General features: G+C 41.8%; 1 protein-coding gene across 1 annotated transcript in view; it reads left to right on the top strand.

Annotated features, from left to right (window-relative positions):
* Positions 1-406: 406 nt before the first annotated feature.
* Positions 407-20,267, top strand: part of fam171b (family with sequence similarity 171 member B) — a 51,088-nt gene continuing 31,227 nt past the window's right edge. The window contains exon 1 of the mRNA XM_072259625.1: positions 407-578. Coding sequence (XP_072115726.1) covers positions 407-578 — 172 coding nt within the window. The remainder of the gene's footprint in view (positions 579-20,267) is intronic.

Below are 20,267 nucleotides of genomic sequence, written 5' to 3'. Positions count from 1 at the left end.
TAATGGCAACATTTTGACGTCAATTTTCAATTCACAGAGCCAGTAAAGGAAGGAATGGAAGATGATGACAAATGCAGGTTTAGTCCCATCAGTGCAAGAGTTATTCATAGCTTCAGTTCTAGTAAAACGGTAATTATAACATTTGTTCAGCGCGCTGTTTTGGTCATTTTCGCTCCTGCGTAGGCTGCTCGGATGGACAGGTGTTATTGCACATCCGGGAGTTTCCTGTGGAGGGCGCCAGCTCCGCCGCCCCTCCAATCAGTTCCCTCCAGAGAAATTTCCATCCTACAGCAATGAGGATCGCACCGAGCAGCAGATAAACAAACATGGGAACGTACCGAGCCGCGCCGCTTCTGCTGCCTCCCTGATGCAAACACCTACCCCGTCCGACCGCCGCCCTTAAACCATGTCCGATTCGCTTGGTTACCTAGCCTTATTTGTCCTGCTTTGCTGCAATGGGCTGAACGGTTCCATCCGGAGTAAGCCGACTGCAAAGGCTGGCGTGGAGGCGCACAATAAAACGGGGAGACCGCACGCCCAGCATCAGCAGTCGTTGCAGCTGCCGGGCCAGAGTCCAGGTGAGGGTCGCAGCGTGCCGCGCCGCGATGTTTCTGACGGGGTTCATGCCGGACAGGCGCAGCTCCGGAGCCGGAGCCCAGGTGAGGGTCGTGCTGTGCGCTCCGGGCCGGTTCCGAGGATGCGAGGGACGGGGCTGGCGTTGAGGAAGCAGCGCAGTGGCATTCAGCAGCAGCAGCAGCGCCTGACTCCAGTGCTTGTTGCGATGACAACCTGTTATTCCGCTTCATATTGATACCTCCGGGATGGAGAGTGCTATTTCTGTATGATGGTTTTTTTAAAAAACCCACGAGTTCAAAAAAAACTAGCCCTACAAAATGTATTTTTTTGTATCCCGCTCAACCAATAAAAGGCTTCCAATGATCCTGCGTTCTTTCCTGGGGGCCTGTAATCCAAACCATTTTTGTTTGGTTAAATCTTGTACCCTCGGTATCGGGTTTTGACGCTTTGCCTGTGTGAAATGTGCGAACCTGGCTGGAAAGTCGCTCAAATACTGTTTCACATACATGATTCTAGTTTAGTGTTCCAATTACAATGACACGCAATGTTAGTATTAGAATTCGTGAAATATAAGTCCGGGCATGGTTTGATATTACAACAGAAAACCTCTTTTTATGTTTTTTTTCGGGCTGAGTGCTGCCATTTCAGCAGTTGTATTTATTTGTTAATTTGCATGTGGTTTTGATTTAAAGGTGCATGTTAATTATTATGCAGGGATTTCAGTTTTGAGTATTTGTGATTATAAGATGGAAATTATGAACAATCAAGTAGACAAGCATATGGAAAGGGAGTAGTAATTCTGACTTTTGGCGCAAGGTTAATGTCTTGGGTTTATATACGGACAGAGACGTGGGCCACGGTGATGTTCATCCTGTAGTCTCGTCAGGGCCTGAGTAATTAGTCAAATTATGTAAGGGTATCTTCTACAGCTTGCACAATTTTGCCAACTACTTTAATATTTGTAAAAGGATAAGTGGGGAAAACGGTTTTTTATTGATTAATTTGGAATTATTGATTGCCCATTTTTCCTGAATGCAGAAATATAAGGTAGATTTTAAAACGTTAACACACACAAAATGCTGGAGGAACTCAGGAGGTCAGGCAGCAACTAGGGAGCAGGATTAACAGTAAACAGTTCAGGCCGAGACCCTTCATCTTCAGGACTGGGTGCGTTGTGGCTAAAGGTTGTCATCTCTGAACCCAGCAATGACACTTTCAATAACTCCTCACCCCAGAAATGGTAGAAGAGCCTTGGTTTAGCATCAGGTCTTACCTGAAGCTACAAAATTATCGGTGTCGGGAGAAAGATGCTTTCAATTGTGTAATTTCTTTCTCAAATTTCCCAAACTGCTTCATTTTGAATTGTAAGTATTTTTTGTTTTTGTGGGTGTAAAATGACTGCTGTACTTGACTACACAACTGGATCCCAAAAAACTGAAGCGAGATTTAATTGTCTTTTGCATTTATTTGGTGTAGTTTTAGATTTAGAGTTCAACATTGTAAATTGTTGAACCAACTTTAGAAAAGCAGTTCCTTGATAGTGAAGCAAATTAAATTCTAATAAACTAAAATGAAGTGGTACCAAAGCCAGTAAGCAATATTTTAAAAAATATCACTATTCATTGTGCTTTTAAGATGTAGATAATTTGCGGCTAGGCATTGTATTTTTTTTTAGCCTTTGTGGTTTCAGATCTTTGTAAGAGCTTGGGCTTTTGCATATCAAGGTTTAGAAAAAAATGCAGTGACATCTGCTGCAATAATTATTCAGGATTATAACAGTATTGTACCGGATCTTTGAAAGTCAGGACAAAGACTTTGCTGAATGAATGATTTACCAAGCCGCATTTATCTACATGCATTTGTAGGCAGCTAGGAGTCAGTCTTCAAAGGAGTCTGCTAGCCTCCTGTATCTATGTATACTGACTAGTGGCCATTTGGGGAGGAGGTGAAACAAATGGAGAAGAATTTTTTAAAGATTAGGTATTGATTTCCTCAAGTAAAACTAGGAAGGATGTGAATAAACAGTAAACTAAGCGTGTAGATACAGTGTACAAGGATATATGGCTGGAATATACAAATATGACTTTAGAGGGTATCTTTGTTTTTGATTTGAGGATCCTTGAGTGTGGTTTTACCCTCTTCTCATCCTGTTAAACCTGCAAGTTTGAAATTGTGACTTCTTTTTAAACTAAAATATCCTTATGGCTTTGATTATAAACATTTTACGCTATTAACTTTATTGTATGGTTATCACTTGCATATCCAGGACCAGTAATGTAAGGAGGTTAAATGAAGAATAACCTGCCTGCTTGTGTTATAATGCTAATAATTCCATCAACAAGCTACAATCAGAAAGACACATTAAAAAAATTGATTATATTTAAACTTACTGATTTAATCAATGACATTTATGAGACTGGAATAATACCAGAAGAGATGAAAAAAAAATCAGTATTTATCACTCTTCCTAAGAAACCTGGAGTAATAGAATGTGAATTACATAGGACCATAAGTTTAATGAGTCATATCACCAAGATACTTCGAAGTATTTTGATGACAAGAACTAAAAGTAAGTTACAAGCTGGAATAGGTAAAGAACAATGTGGTTTTGTGAAAGACAAAGGTACAAGAAACACAATATTGATGTCAAGGATACTATCAGAGCGAGCTATTCAAGTGCAAAAAGAATTGTTTGTTTTATCGATTACATAAAAAAACATTTGATAAAGTGAAGTATAATAAGTTATTTGAAATATTACAGAAAACTCTAGATCTAGATTCGAAAGATCTCCGCCTAAACAGAAATCTGTACTGGGAACAAACTGCCGCTGTAAGAATAGATGGAGAAGTGAGTCAGTTTACGAAAATCAAGAGAGGCTTTAGACAAGGGTGTGTTTTCTCCCCTGATTTATTTAATGTGTACAGTGAAAGAATATTACAAAAAATAGACATTTTGGGAATCTTGGGAATTTTAATTCCACGTTCCATTCCCATTCTGACATGTCTATCCATGGCCTCCTCTACTGTAAAGATGAAGCCACACTCAGGTTGGAGGAACAATGCCTTATATTCCATCTGGGTAGCCTCCAACCTGATGGCATGAACGTTGACTTCTCAAACTTCCACTAATGCCCCACCTCCCCCTCATACCCTATCCATTATTTATTTATTTATATACACCCTTTTTTCTCTCTCTCTCTCTCTCTTTTTTCTCCCTCTCTTTTTTCTTCCTCTGTCCCTCTCACTATACCCCTTGGCCATCCTCTGGGCTCCCCCCCTCCCCCTTTTCTTTCTCCCTGGACGTCCCGTCCCGCGATCCTCTCATATCCCTTTTGCCAATCAACTGTTCAGCTCTTGGCTCCATCCTTCCCCCTCCTGTCTTCTCCTATCATTTCGGATCTCCCCCTCACCCTCCCACTTTCAAATCTCTTACTAGCTCTTCTTTCAGTTAGTCCTGACGAAGGGTCTTGGCCAGAAACATTCGACTGCACCTCTTCCTAGAGATGCTGCCTGGTCTGTTGCGTTCACCACCAACTTTTATGTGTGTTTCTTGGCAATCAAAGTTGGTGGTGAAAGCATCAATAATTTCAGATATGCAGATGACACTGTCTTAATTGCAAGTACGGAGGAAGAACTACAAAACTTAATTGATATAATTGTTGAAGAAAGTGCAAAAATGGGTCTATCTATCAATTGCAAAAAGACAGAATGTATAGTGATATCCAAAAAGAAGGAAAATCCTATCTGCAGGCTGAGAATAAACGGGGAAGACATAAAACAATTACAGAACTTTTGCTACTTAGGAAGCTGGGTGACATCAGATGGCAGGTGTGACATGGACATCAAAAGAAGAATAGGGATGGCAAAAGACACCTTTACAAGAATGAAGAGTATACTGACCAATACTAAACTAGGCATGACAACCAGCCTCAGAGTACTGAAATGTTACATTTATCCAGTTATGTTATATGGCTCAGAATGTTGGACAATATCTAGTAACATGAGGAAACGAATTGAAACAGCAGAGATGTGGTTTTTGAGGAGGATGCAAAGAATATCATGGACGAAACAAATATCTAACGAGGATGTCATGAACAGAGCAAACGCAAAAAGAGAAATAATGTATGAGATCATGAAAAGGCAACGTAACTTCATTGGACATGTGATTTGGAAAGAGGAGTTAGAATGCATGGTAATTATGGGAAAGATTGAAGGGGAGAAAGCAAGAGGAAGACAAAGACACATGATGATGGAGACGGCAGCCAGAGAACTGGAAATGAATGCCAATGAATTGATCCACTTGACCCGAAACAGAAGTGTGTGGGCCATTGCAGTCAAAGCTCAAACTGGGCATGGCACCTGATGATGATGATGATATTTAAACTGGCCAATGACACATGAGTGATTCTATCATGATTGCCACTTTAAATGTGGGTGAACATGTTGTAGATGTATACTGTACTCTGGTGGGTATCTGTTGATGTGAGACAGGAGGTTGTGGATTCTGCCACTTTCCAGAGAACGCAGTCATTTCAGGTTGACATTTCACAATAGTGAGGGAGTGCCACAGTGTTGGAGGTTCTGTTTTCAGCTATTAAGTAGAGACTTGATCTGCATGGTTAGGTTTATTTGAAGGACAGGGTGTAAGCCCACACCTTAAGCAACCAGCCTACCAAAAATTCAGTGGATAAATGGCCTATTATTTTCATTGGTGTTTTTAGATATAATGGTGTGAGAATTGGCTGTGAAACAGAAATTACAGCACCTGGATTCGGAGCCCTTTTAAAGTGGCTTCAAATTATGTGGCAGTTATGTTGGTTACCTGTTAAATTATGAGAGGCAACAGCTTTGGTTAACTTGTTAATTTTTGATTAATTCTGGTGCTCTCAAAAGTTTCAAAGGTTCATTTATTATCAAAGTACTGTATGTCTGCAGTATACAACTCTGAGATTTGTCTCCTCCAGACAGCCACGAAACAAAGAAAACCCTCCCTCTTCCCCCCCCCACACACACATGCAGGAAAGCAAATTAGGAATTGTGATAGCATCAAACCCCAGGTCCCCTCCTTACACAAAAAAAGCTTACAAATTTAACTCGCAACCAAATGGAAAAGATTTTTATCGGAGTTTATAGAACAGTAATGAGATTCAGTGGGGCTTCGTGTCGTATCTCAGCCTATGCGATGTGGAAGCTGGGCAAAGCAGACAGAACGACAGATGCCCACTGATGTCATCTTAAACACCCTATGGTCCAGTGTGACCAAGACTTGCATTTGTTGGCTGTCCTGTTTATGGTACGCAGTGAAGGCTGAGAGTATTCCGGTTTGGGGTGTAAGCAAGTTGATGTAGGGTCAGTGAAGGAGTGTGGGCTTAGCAGCTACAAACACTGTTGGTGTTTTAAACCTAGAAAGGAGATGATTTTGGCACTTCCCAACATTACTGCCTGATAACAAGGGATGTGAAGAACAGACCAACTGAAAACTAGGTTCTGCTGGTCCAAGGTACAGTGGCCTGTGAGACTCATTAACATCAGGAGGCTTTATACTGGTGTTTGAACTGATGGTAGTGACACCTGAAGTTGTGGGATTGCAACTGTGGCATTCAATGGCAGCAAAATGAGTGGGAGGATAGTGGATTGGCGATCAGAGATCATTATGTGGCCAAGGGAATGACTTCTAAAGCAGGGGTCCCCAACCTTTTTTGCACCGCGGACCGGTTTAATATTGACAATATTCTTGTGGACCAGCTGACCGGGTTGGGTGTTCAAGTAGGGTTAAACTCACCTCGACATGTCTTTTACAGTTAGGGTTGCCAAGTTTCTCCCTCCCAAATAAGGGACAAAAGTAGCAGTCAAATCCTGGGACACTTTACCCCAGGAAAAGACTACCATGACTGTGAAGCTTTGCGCGGGCACCTGTGTGCGCATGTGATGTGCGCATGCGCATAAGTGCTGATTTTTTTTTCCCCACAAGTCGGTTTTACCTTCATCGTCCGGACTATACTATACATATATTATTTCTGCTTTATATAGGCTGCGTTATTTATCATATCATTCCTGCTTTTACTATATGTTAGTGTTATTTTAGGTTTTATGTGTTATTTGGTATGAGTTTTTAGGTTATTTTTTGGGTTTGGGAACGCTCAGAAGCTTTTCCCATATAAATTAATGGTAATTGCTTCTTCGCTTTCCGCCATTTCGGCACGAAAGGTTTCATAGGAACGCTGTACCTTAGCGGGGGAAATGCGGGACAAGAGCAGTCCCGTATGGGACAAACCACTTTAGCCCAATATACGGGATGTCCCGGCAAATACGGAACAGTTGGCAACCCTATGTTCAAGTTCAACAGTGCGTGACAGGGAATGAGGAAAGGTGCAGATGACTCATATCGTTTCCTCGCAGCCCATTAGCACATGCTTTGCTGCCTGGTGGTTGGGGACCGCTGTTCTAAAGAGTCAGAAGAATAGCAAGGAAAGTCCAGCATCTCCGTGTGGGCCTCGTGGGAAGAGTGTTGATTTTCTGTGTGTGAGGAGATCAGACTTTCACTGGATAGAATTTATATTTTCAATCTTTTACCACATGGGATAGGGGATTATTTGCATCTAGAGCTCTTGGGATTTTTTTTTTGTTTTGTTGTGTGGTTTCAAATTTTTACTGAATCTACAAGTGTTTTAGAGCAGGAATCAGACAGACATGGTGTTTGATGTTTGTTTTTTAATTTCAGAAAGCTAATTTTTAAATGGGTGAGTGAGTAGATTACAGGGCTGGAGTGGCCACTGACCCTTCCCGTGCGACCTCTACACAGGAAAGTGGAACAACAGCTCCAGTTGGTTATGCCTAAAAATTCCATAGATTTGTGCAGCTGGAAAGCACCACTACGATTTAGGTGAAGCAGCTAATGCTTATACAGGTTGCAAGAGGAGTGTGTTAGTGGGGAGAAGCAGGCTTGGGGAGGTGGGGTTGGTTCTCTTGATCAGCCCACGAGGAAGCCTAAATTTGCATTTTGGTTCTGAAACACACTAGCAGTTAGCAGTGTATGCATTTGCAGGCACTGCTCTTCATGGGGCAGTAAACCTGTGCCAACTCTAGCTGCTTTGTTTCTCCGTGATGCTATCTCACCATTCTGATGAAAGATACTTGACCCAAAACCTTTATTTTGTTTCACTTCAGTGACGCTGTCTGACCTGCCAAATGTTTAACAGCACTTCAAAAAAAAATTAATTTCTTTACACAGTATCGCATCTGACTCATGTAGATCAATTTCCACACGGACCACTGTTTAATGTCCCAAGAGCATGACCATTTTCACCATATTGAATGTTGTGGAATAAAAGAGATGCTTGCCACATGGAAGAAAAACTGACACCCACAACACGCTGGAGAAACTCAGCAGGTCGAGCAGCATCCATGAAAACGATCAGTCAACGTTCCGGCCCAAAACGTTGACCGATCTTTTCCACGGATGCTGTCCGACCTGCTGAGTTCCTCCAGCGTGTTGTGAGTGTTGCTTTGACCCCAGCATCTGCAGTGTATTTTGTGCTTGGAAGAAAAACTGGCTCCCTAATGGAGAACAGACAAGGGTTCGCGGTGGCGAAGGGATGACTTTTCCCAGTCTGGAAGAAGCCTCCACTAAGTCGAAAATTTTTTTTAAAAAAAGGCAATGCTGCATACACTGAGCAGGTGTTTAAATTGCATGGAGGGATGGAAAGGGTAATGGGAATATCACTGACAGGGTGAGACCATATTGCAATGACATATATGTATGAAGTTAATTAATAAAGCATGTCATAGGTGTTCCAGGATCCTGAAACCAAAAGAGAGGTGCTGGAAATGCCCAACAGTTCGTGCGGTATTGGTGGAGAGACAATATATAGACAGATAAAAAGTGAACTTGAGAGTTATTTGCAGTAATTAAATCTTGCCAGAAGGAAGGTGTAGTATTTTCCATCAAATTAATATTGGGCCTTGGTAGAAGGGGGCAGGGATTATGGACTGACAGACCAGAGTTGAAACACAACAGTGAATGAAACAGTGGTTATGAATTGCATTATCCTTTTTTGGGGCAGCATGGTCGCATAGCACTTAAGAGTAACGCTTTATAATGCCACACTGATGCCAGTTCAATTTCTGCCGCTATCTGTAAGGAATACGAATGTACGTTCTCCCTGTGACCACGTAGGTTTCCAGTGGGTGCTCCAGTTTCCTCCCGTATTCCAAAGATGTACGGGTTAGCAGGTCAGTTGGTCACTTGGATGTGTTTGGGTGACATGGGCTCGGTGAACCAGAAGGGCCTGTTACCATATTATTAATAATAAAAATAAATATCTGTTACCTTTTTAATATGTTATGGACATGATTTATTAATCCACATTAAACTCTGTTTAACCTTGCCTCAGTTAGTGATCTCGCAAATTCTTGTCGTCCTCATTTTATTTTTCCCCTTTAAGGAGGTAGTCCCAGCACCCCCACAAAGGAAAGCTTGGGTCTTTGTAAAGCTGTCGACATGTGGGAGCTGCAGGAAACCACAGTTGCTTAAGTATCTCATTATTTTATCAGGCATCCATCTCACGTTTCAGTAATGTGTTTCCAGTCCAAGTCAGATGAGTCTTACAGATTGCTGGGATCTGATCAATGTCTTGTTGCAGTTCAGACTTGGTATTTTCTACTGCTAGGTATTACTGGAATTTGCAAAAAGCAAAATTGATCTGTCTTTCAGGGACATTGTGGTGAACGATGTGCTGTTTAAAACCCCTCCCCCACCCCTCACCAATGTACAATTCCTTAAACAGTGTTTTTTATGATTGTCCATGATTTGAGAACTAGGTTAAGTAGTGAAGAGATACTTCAGCCTTGGTAAATCAGTTCTGATTACGGTTAATTTACAATGTCATATTCCTTGGGATATAAAATCACATGGATGTGTTTATGCTTTAATGCAGATTCCATGTAAAATCTATTTTACTACCTCCCTCTCAGCATCAGAATGATACCACAGAAGAATCTGTTTATGGGAGATCCTCCTTTAAAACCTGTTTAATAAGTGTTCAGATTTTCAGCTTGCTCCACTGTCTTGATAACATGGACTCTTTCTGCCACTCAAGCTATTAAAGATTTAACAGGCAGACATGATCTGTAGTCGCACTGTCAAATGGATATGTGCCGAGTTCTGCTGTTTGGTTGAGAGAATAATTGTACAAGTGAATGTGAGCAAGACAGTGCCTGTTTAGAGCCAGTGATCTCAGCCCAGCAGCTACTGTATTGCTGTAGCCATAAAGTAATCAAGGCTCTGCATCTTTCAGTGATTTGCAAACTTACCTACAACCCGCCATAAAATATGCCTAACATTCTTCAAAGATTGAAAGTTCTTTAATTCTTCCTGTGTTGGGTCAAAATCTAAATGAGTTGTTCTGCCCCTGATAGCTTACTGTGTAAATATCACAGCTGTGCAGAGGTTCCAAGGTTAGACCTGCTGTGTATTCCAAAGCTACCATAAAATTGGCTTCCAGCCAGCATGTCTAGAGCAGCCCTTGGTGTCATCAAAATAACAGGGACAGATTTGCCACAGCCGATGTGTGAACGCATGTCCCCCGCCCCCCGATTGCTGCTAGTCTTCAGAACATTCTGACCTGAACTCAGCATCTGTGACTGCATTCTGACTTTGGAAGGCACTGCTCGTTTACTGATTCTACTCCATCACTGTTGCACTGTTCACTGCTACCGTAGACGGATGCAAGTAGTAGATAGTCATAGTCATACTTTATTGATCCTGGGGGAAATTGGTTTTCATTACAGTTGCACCATAAATAATAAATAGTAATAAAACCATAAATAGTTAAATAGTAATATGTAAATGATGCCAGGAAATAAGTCCAGGACCGGCCTATTGGCTCAGGGTTTCTGACCCTCCAAGGGAGGAGTTGTAAAGTTTGATGGCCACAGGCAGGAATGACTTCCTATGACGCTCTGTGTTGCATCTCGGTAAGTGAGGGAGAGCAGGAAGAGTAGGGAAGTGAGGGGAAGAGATTAAATAAGACCATAAGGTTTAGAAGCAGAACTCGGCTATTGAATCTGTTCTGCCATTCAGTCATGACTGACAATTTTTTCTCTCTCAACCCCATTCTCCTGCTATCTCCCTGAAACCCTTAATCCCTTTACCAGACAAGAATGTATCCATCTCTGCCTTAAATACACCCAGTGACTTGGTCATCACACAAGGAGATTAACAAATTGGTCTCCATAACTTGGTTCTGGAACCATTAATATAGACTAGTAGGAGTCTGGTACATAAATATTGGCCAGTTCAGCTTTTGCAGTTGATATTTTCCTGTGTTGCATTTCCTAAATAAATGCCAAGATGGAACCGGTGAACCACGGTGACATGTTGTGGAATTGCTTACAAAACTTCTAAATATACCTCTTCTGAATTACTCTCACTGCAATCTGCAGCCTATACTTTCCTTTTAAGCAATGTACTTTTGAACCATCTTAATGAACTTGCGATTTCACTATTTTCTGAAGGACTTGGTGGACTTAACTCTCAAGCATGTAGGTACTGCACCTTTAAGTAGACAAAGTTACATCGTCAACACTGGAAGAGAGGGAGGAGGGGGAGGACTCTGCATCAGACTGAAACCCAAAAAATGGAAGTTCCTTTAGCAAGTCACTGGAGAACAATATTGAGGGCCTAAGGGCAGGATTGTTGTATTGATGGAAGATGAAGAATTGCTACATTCCGTGTTTTATAGAGAGATGGCTCACTTTGGACACACTGGATATGTCAGTAAGACCTTAAGGCTTCTCAATACACGGTGCGGACTAGACTGCTGATTGAGACAAGGCAAATGGTGGGGGTTTGTCTTTCATGATAAGCTCTTTGTGGTGCTTTGATGTAGCAGTCGTGTTGCATTTTTATTCTCCCGACCTGGAACACCTAATGATTAGTTGCTAACCATTCTGCTTGTCAAGAGAGGTTTTTCAGCCTTTTCCCAACTAGAAATCCTGGATGAACCATGATATCTGCTGAGGGCCAGATTAGTGACATTTAGATCTGGTGATCGAGTAAGATGCAAGAGTTTCAGGTATGATCTCCAGAAAGCCATCTTGCATGGGAAGTGGCATTTTCGAACGAAAATTTGAATTACTGAAGGATGGTTGAAAGCTGTGGCTGTGCTTGAATGCCATCACCTTGTACAGTGAAACCAAGTGACATAGGAAAGCTCATCCCAGATGAGCTCAGTGCCTTCTATGTCAAAACATGGAGGGATCTTCATGAACTTCCACAGCTCCCGATGACCCTGTGAATCTGAGGCTGGCATGAGAGCACCCTTCAGGAGGGTGAAAAGATCTGTGCTGATCAACTGGCTGAAGTCTTCACTGATATCTTTAACCTCACACTTTGGTAGTCTGATGTACCTACCTGCTTTAAGCAAGCTTCAAATATACCTGTGCCTAAGAAGGACATGGTAACCTGCCTCAATGACTATTGTCTAGTCCCACTTACATCCACAGTGATGAAGTGCTTTGAGAGGTTGGTGATGAAACATATCAACTCCTGCTTGAGAAATAACTTTGATCCACTCCAATTTGCCTACTGTCACAACAGGTCCACAGCAAATGCTATTTCATTGTCTCTTCACTCAATCCAGGAACATCTGAACAGTAAAAATGCATACATCTGATGTCTTTGTTGGCTACAGCTCAGCATTCAATACTATCATCCCTCAAAACTAGTCAATAAGCTTCAAGACATTGATCTCAATACCTCCTTGCAAATGGATCTTTGGTGTCCTCACTTGCTCACTGCAGTCAGTTCAGATTGGGAACAACATCTCCTCCAATATCTCCATCAGCACAGTGTAACTCAAGTTTATGTGCTTAGCCTCCTGCTCTACTCACTTTATTCTTAAGACTGTGGCGATGCACACCTCCAATGCTATATTCAAGTTTGTTGATGACGCCACTGTCGTTGGCCAAATTAAAGGTGGTGACAAATCTGCAGATGAGAGGGAGATTAAAAATCTGGCTGCAACCACAACCTGTCACTCAATGTTAGCAAGACCTAGAAGCTGATTATTGACTTTAGGAGTAAGAATCCGGAGGTCCATAAACCAGTCCTTGCTGGGGGATTACAGGTGGGGAGGGTCAGCAACTTTAAATTCCTTAGTGTTTTCATTTCAGGGTATCTGTCTGTGGCCCTGCATGCAAGTGCCATTACCAAGAAATCTCGGCAGCACTTCGGTTTGCTTTGAAGCTGGTGAATATGTCATGCCGAATCTAAAACTGACAGACTTCTATAGATATGTGATGGGAGAGTATATTGACTGGTTGCATCATGGCTTGGTATGGAGACATAAGTGCCCTTGAATGAAAATTCATACATGCTCTCTTCTCGCTGCTGCCACCTGGAAGATAGTACAGGAGTCTCTGGACCACACCATCTGGTTCAGGAATAGGTATTAATTACCCCTGAACCATCAGGCACTTGAATCAAAGGGGATAACCTCACTCAATTTCACTTGTCCCAGCAACTTATGGACTCACTTTCAATGTCTTCTCATCTCATGTTCTTGATACTTATTTATTGCTTATATATTTATTGATTGTGTATTTGTCTGTTTGTTGTCCGTCCTGTTGATCTTTTATTGATTCTATTGTGTTTCTTGAATTTACTGTGTATGCCCTCAAGAAAATGGATCTCAGGGTTGTTTATACTTTATTGTTGCCAAACAATTGACACTAGAACTTACAACCATCACAGCGATATTTGATTCTGCACTCCCGCTCCCTGGATTACAAATCGATAGTGAATATTAAAAATTTAAATTATACATCATAAATAGAAAATAGAAAATGGAAAGTAAGGTAGTGCAAAAAAACCGAGAGGCAGGTCCGGATATTTGGAGGGTACGGCCCAGATCCAGGTCAGGATCCGATCAGCAGTCTTATCATAGTTGGAAAGAAGCCGTTTCCAAATCTGGCCGTATGAGTCTTCAAGCTCCTTAGCCTTCTCCCGGAGGGAAGAGGGATGAAAAATGTGTTGGCTGGGTGGGTCGTGTCCTTGATTATCCTGGCAGCACTGCTCCGACAGCGTGCGGTGTAAAGTGAATCCGCGGACGGAAGATTGGTTTGTGTGATGTGCTGCGCCGTGTTCACGATCTTCTGCAGCTTCTTCCGGTCTTGGACAGGACAACTTCCATACCAGGTTGTGATGCACCCTAGAAGAATGCTTTCTACGGTGCATCTGTAAAAATTAGTGAGGGTTTTAGGGGACAGGCCAAATTTCTTTAGTTTTCTCAGGAAGTAAGGGCGCTGGTGGGCCTTCCTGGCAGTGGACTCTGCTTTGTTGGACCAAGTCAGGTCATTTGTGATATTGACCCCGGGGAACTTAAAGCTTTTGACCTGTTCCACTTGCGGACCACCGATGTAAATTGGGTCGTGCGGTCTGCTACTCCTTCTGAAGTCAACAACCAATTCCTTCATCTTGCTGATGTTGAGGGATAGGTTATTGTCTTCACACCATGCCACCAGGTTCTTAATTTCCTCTCTGTACTCAAACTCATCATTACCCGAGATACGGCCTACAATTGTTGTGTCATCAAACTTATATATTGAGTTTGATGGAAACTTGGCTACACAATCATGGGTGTACAGTGAGTACAGCAAGGGGCTGAGTACATAGCCATGTGGGGCACTGGTGATCAGAGTGATTGTAGAGGAGAGCTTGTCCCCTATTTTTACAGCCTGGGTCCTGTCTGTGAGGAAGTTGAAGATCCAGCTGCAGATCTGAGTGCTAAGGCCCAGGTTCCGGAGCTTAGGAATCAGTTTATTTGGAATGATGGTATTAAAGGCAGAGCTGTAGTCAATGAAAAGGAGCCTTACGTATGCATCTTTATTCTCCAGGTGTTCTGAGGAGGAATGTAGGGCCAGAGAGATGGCATCTGCCATTGACCTGTTGCTCCGGTAGGCGAATTGCAAAGCACTGAGGTTGACTGGTAGGCTGTGGTTGATGTGTGCCATAACCAATCGCTCGAAGCACATCATAGCAATTGATGTCAGAGCAACAGGTCGATAATCATTCAGGCATGCCACCTTGCTCTTCTTCGGCACTGGGATTATTGTTGCCTTCTTAAAACACGAGAGGATCTTAGACTGAAGCAAGGAGCAGTTGAAGATGTCAGCAAACACTCTAGCTAGCTCGCTTGCACAGGCCCGGAGAACCCATCCCAGGACGCTATCTCGGCCCGTCGCCTTCTTTGGATTTATCTTCAGGACATGGTGACATATATATACTTTGATAATAAATTTATCTTGTGCTTTCTAATTCTATAATTCACTTCACCCAGTGATTTCCTTTCCTAGAGATTATTCATTATTTTCAGTTGGTTCTGACTCTAAATCCAGTGTCTCAGATCATTGATGACTGCATCATTGCTGCACTTAGCCTTCAGCTGAGTGTGATGTCAAACCCCCATCACCCCACCCTTTCAGAGCTCCAGAGGCTCCATGTTGTCTATAATTGTCAAGTTGGTTAAAATCCATCATGTCAGCGGCTGAGCCTCTGAGCGATCGAACAACAAGGATAAACTGTGGGGATGGAATGGAGGAGCCCTCCCTGTCAGTAAGAGAGGTATTGCCAAGCTGGAAATCTGTGATGCTTCTCTTCTGGGAAGCAATTATTGAGATCTATTTACTCAGAAAGATTCTGCAACTCTTCTTGCGCTATGATTTTGGGGGAGGTTTAGGGTCAGGGGTCATGTGCTTGGCAATGACAAGTGCCCATCTGTCAGTTTTATTTCTACTCTAGTAATATCGGAATAGTACACAAGCTGAGTGGTGCTTCCCATTAAAGGCAGCAAATTTAGCAGGAGGAACATGATAACAGTTGCAGCCAGTAAATATACTTAGGACATATTGGCGCTGTACGGTGAGCTAAGTGAATTCTTAATGCTTGTTTACATTATTGGAGGCCCAGGCAAGTAAAAGACCTGCAGCAGAAAACTTTAATGGCTCTGCTCAGAATAAGAGCAGAATTTAAATAAGCCTGGAGCATTGAGTAGCTTCCTCTGATTCTCTGGATTAATTGTTTGAAAGAAAGAGGCAGGACCATATAACATTTGACAGATTCTTAAAAGATATACCGCATGGGTCATATTAAAGTAATTGGAAATAAAGTTGGGTAATTTTAATAGGCTGACTGTGTATATTGCTGTGAAATACATCAAAGGGAGAGGTAGCTTGGGATGTCTATTGAACAGAACAAAAACTGGTTTGCTGCCAGCACATGTCGGAAGGGTTTGTTACTTGAAGTCTCATTCAGTCTCCACATCTTTTGCGGCACATCCTCCACAGCTCCGTGTTTGCCCAGTTAGCACGGTTTCTGCAAACACTGCTTCTCGCTTGTAACAAATATTGATGCAGAAATTAAATTTTCAGTAACAGTTATTGTCCTTTTCCCGAGGGATGATGAGAGAGATCAGGTCTGCTCCTGGGATGTTGCTGCCTGTCCCCTAATATGTGGTATTTGATCAGTTTTTATTTTCTCAATGTCTTTATTTCATTTTGTTATCTATTGCTGGGTGCTGATATATATCCCACATGGATAGTTGATTTTTCCAACAGTAATAGTTTGTATTAAATGCTAATCCCTACTCCCTCCATAGCCTTAAGCAATTCTGACAAGACATTCTTATTGTCTGCTCAGAATGGATGATTTGATCTGTGTTTTTTTTTGTATTGTATTAGATTGCACAGTGCTGCTTTCTGAATAACTTGGGACCAGTAAAGTAATGAGTGCATTGGTCATATATTCATGGATAAGTCAGAAAATAAAACATGCCTTAGTGCTTCTTTAAGAACCCACAACTTGAGGGGTGGATATCCAAAATAATTGACTGTATTTAAGGTTTTTTAATACAAATCCAAAATGGTCAAGCTTGCATTTCCTTTATTTTTGTTTTTTCTGACTTTCCTCTGAACTTTGGCAGAGAACTTGATGCCTTCTCTGCAACTATAATTCCTCATTTTCTACTAACATTGATCCAGTTTTGCAGGATTCAGATTGTACTACAGAGCTAGTGCATATCCTGCCACTTTTGGTCGCTGCTGGATACACTTTGTTCACCAGTATAGAAATGTTTCCTGTCGTGGCTTTCCAGCCCACTTCTTCCCTAAAATGCTCAGACTTCTGAAATGAACGTACAGTAGCACCTTCAAGTTTGACTAGTGACCCACAATCAATAAGAGAAAACAGTCATCACAGAATGTAACTGGTTTTAATTTGCTTCGATAGTTTTGAATGTGTAACAGAACCTAAATTCATTTACAAACAAAAATTATTTTATCTTAGAAGAAACTATTTTTGAATTTCTCTGTGGTCTTTCTGCCTTCTCTTGGTATTTAGCTACTGTTTAAAAGCTGGTGGATATTTTTTGAATTTAATTTAATTTGTTCTGAATCTTGAAAAATGAAAGAAATGCACATCCAATCAGCGTTTGTAAAATAAGAAACAGTAAACAGTTAACATCTTGAAGGTAATCCATCCTCAGCATGATGAATTGTTGGAGAGACAGGTCAAAGAAGATGCCTTGATTAGTGCTGGGAAGCAGATCTTCAGCCCATGTGTCAGAAAGACTGTCAAATCCTGAAGAAGAGTGGGTAGGTATTCAAAGTGGTGAAAAGGATATAACGAGGGAAATAATATTTCTCAAGGAAGTATTGGTGCACTTCTATCTAATGTTTAAAAAATATTCGAGGGAGATGTTTTAAAAAAACAATAATAAGGATAAATGGCTCTGTTTGAAAACTTCGGACAGAAAGTAGATTGATTGGGAGAGAAGACAGGCAGAAAGAAAAATAGTATTTGAGATGAAAGCCTAATCTTGCTGGGACTGTACAGTACATGTAAAAGGTAAATTACTGAAATACATACAGTATATGCCACTATACAGCATACAACCATGAGATTCATTTTCTTGTCGGCATATCCAGTAAATCCAAGAAACACAATAGTATCAATAAAAGACTGCACCCAACAGGGTGGACAAACAACCAATGTGCAAAACACAGCAGAGTGTGCAAATACAAGAGAGGAAAAATACAACTATGTATTGAGAACATGAGATGAGAAGTCTTTGAAAGTGAGTCCATAGGCTGTGGGAATAGTTCAGTGATGGGGCGAGTAAAATTATCCACAGTGGTTCAAGCATCTGATGGCTGAGGGTAATAACTGTTCCAGAACATTGTGATGTGGGTTCTGAGACTCCTGTACCACCACCTTGATGGTAACATCAAGAAGACAGCATGGCCTATATGTGTGTGTGTGTAGGGAGGAGGTGGTGGGTTTGGGTGTTCTTGATGATGGATGGTGCTTTCCTGCAACAGCGCTCAGTGTAAATGTGCTCAGTGGTGGGGAAGGCTTTACTCGTGATGGACTGGGCCATATCTACTACTTTTTGTAGGATTTTTCCATTCAAAGGCATGGGTGTTTTCATACCAGGCTGTGATGGAATGAGTCAATTTTCTCTCCACCACATACCTTTAGAAGTTTGTAAAAGTTTTAAATGCCATGTTAAACCTTCTCTAATTTTTAAGGAAGTAGAGGTGCTACGCTGCTTTCTTCATAATTGCACTTTATGCTGAACCCAGGACAGATCCATTGAAATGTTAACACTGAGGAATTTAAAGTTACTGACCCTTTCCACCTCTGATCCCCGATGAGGACTGTCTCATGTTTCCTCTCCTGGTCAATAATCAGCTCATTGGTCTTGCTGACATTGAGTAAGAGGTTGTTGTTATGACACCACTCAGGCAGATTTTCAATCTCTCTCCTATATGCTGATTTGCCACCATTTTTGATTTGGCCAATAACAGTGTGTCATCAGCAAACTTGAATATGTGTTTAGTCTCCCAGTAATAAGTATAAAGCGAGTTGAGCAGGGGGTGAGTTACACAGCCTTGTGGTGTACCAGTGCTGATGGAGATTGCGGAGGAGATTTTGTTGCCAATCTGACTGACTCAAGTCTGCAAGTTTGGAGATCAAGGATCCAATTGCTCAAGGAGATATTGAGGTCATGGTCTTGAAGGTTATTGATTAGTTTTGAGGAAATAATTAGTATTGAGTACAGAGCAGTAGTCAAATGAACAGCATCCTGATGTATACATCTTGACTGTCCAGATGTTCCTGGGTTGAGTGACAAGCCAATGAGATGGCATCTGCTGTGGACCTGTTGTGCCAGTAGACAAATCTGAGTGGGGATCCAAGTTGCTCCTCAGGCTGGAGTTGATGTGTGTCATCACCAATCTCTCAAAGTACTTCATCTCACTGTATGTAAATGGTACTGGACAATAATCATTGAGGTAGATTACCACAATCTTCTTGGGTAGTGGTATAATTGATCCCTACTTGAAACAGATGGGTACTTCAGACTGCTGAAACAAGAGATCGGTGAACACTTCAACCAGTTGATCAGCACAGGTCTTTAGTAATCAACCAGGTACCCCGTCTGGGCCTGATGCTTTCTATGATTCACCCTTCTGCAGGATGCTCTCCTGTCGGTCTCAGAGACTGAAATTACAGGGTCACTGGGGGCTATGGGAGTTCGTGAAGGTACCTCCATGTTTTGATGGTCAAAGTGAGCATAGAAGGCATTGAGCTCATCTGGGAGAGAAGCCTTGTCGCCTATGTTGTTTGTTTCCACTTTGTAGAAGGTGATAGCATTCAGGCTCTGCCATATCTGTTATGCATCCGTCAATGATTAAAATTTGATCCACTTGGCACGTGAAATGGCTTACCTTGATCTCTTGTATCTTACTTGGTTGCTGGATCTGAATGCCACTGATCTAGTCCTCAGCAGATTGTGGATTTCGTAGTTCATCTAGGGCTTCTGGTTGGGGAAGACTGAATGATTTTGTGGGGACGCACTCATCTACAATTGTTTTTATAAAGTCCTTGACAACCATAGTGTTTTCATTCAGACCCTTTGAGTTCTTGAACACAGTCCAGTCTACCAACTTGAAGCAATCCTGTAACCACTCCTCTGCCTCCTGTGACTACCTCTTTGTTGTTCTTATCTCTGGAGCTTTGCTCTTTAGGCTGTGCGTGTATGCAGGTAGGAGAAGTACAACCAAGTGATCAGATTTCCTGAAATGTGGTCTAGGCATGGAACGGTAGGAATTTCAAATCATAGTATAGCAGTTTTCCAGTGTGATACAGGTTGTAGGCTGATAATTGAGCAGAGATTTCTTCACAGAAACCTGACTGAAGTCCCCAATTATGACTTGTAATGAGTTGGGGTGAACTGTTTCTTGTTTGGTGATAGCAGCATTCACTATCTCAAGTACCTGATTTACATTGGCTTTTGGAAGCATGTGAACTATAGTCAGGCTCGCAGAGGAGAATTCTTTTGGTAAGTATAATGGTCGGCACTTAATTGTTAGGTGTTCCAGATTGGTGGGAACAAAAATACAACAAAGAGTTTATCATGAAATACAGACCCCTATCTTTTGCCTTCTCCGAAACTGCAGTTTGGTTCATCCTGTGTATTGAGAAGCATTCGGGTCTTCCCCATGCATCTGGTGTGTCTGGAGTAAGCCATATCTCCTTGAAACAGAGAACACAGCAGTTGCTCATTTCCCTCCAATACAGCAATCTTGTCCTTAGATCCTCACACAAGTGACTGTACATTTATTCTCAAGAT

The sequence above is a fragment of the Mobula birostris genome, chromosome 6 (genome assembly GCF_030028105.1).
Source record: "Mobula birostris isolate sMobBir1 chromosome 6, sMobBir1.hap1, whole genome shotgun sequence".
Taxonomy (NCBI): Eukaryota; Metazoa; Chordata; class Chondrichthyes; order Myliobatiformes; family Myliobatidae; genus Mobula; species Mobula birostris.
The sequence above is the reverse complement of the archived record's forward strand: the minus strand, read 5'-3'. Positions and strand labels throughout refer to the sequence as shown.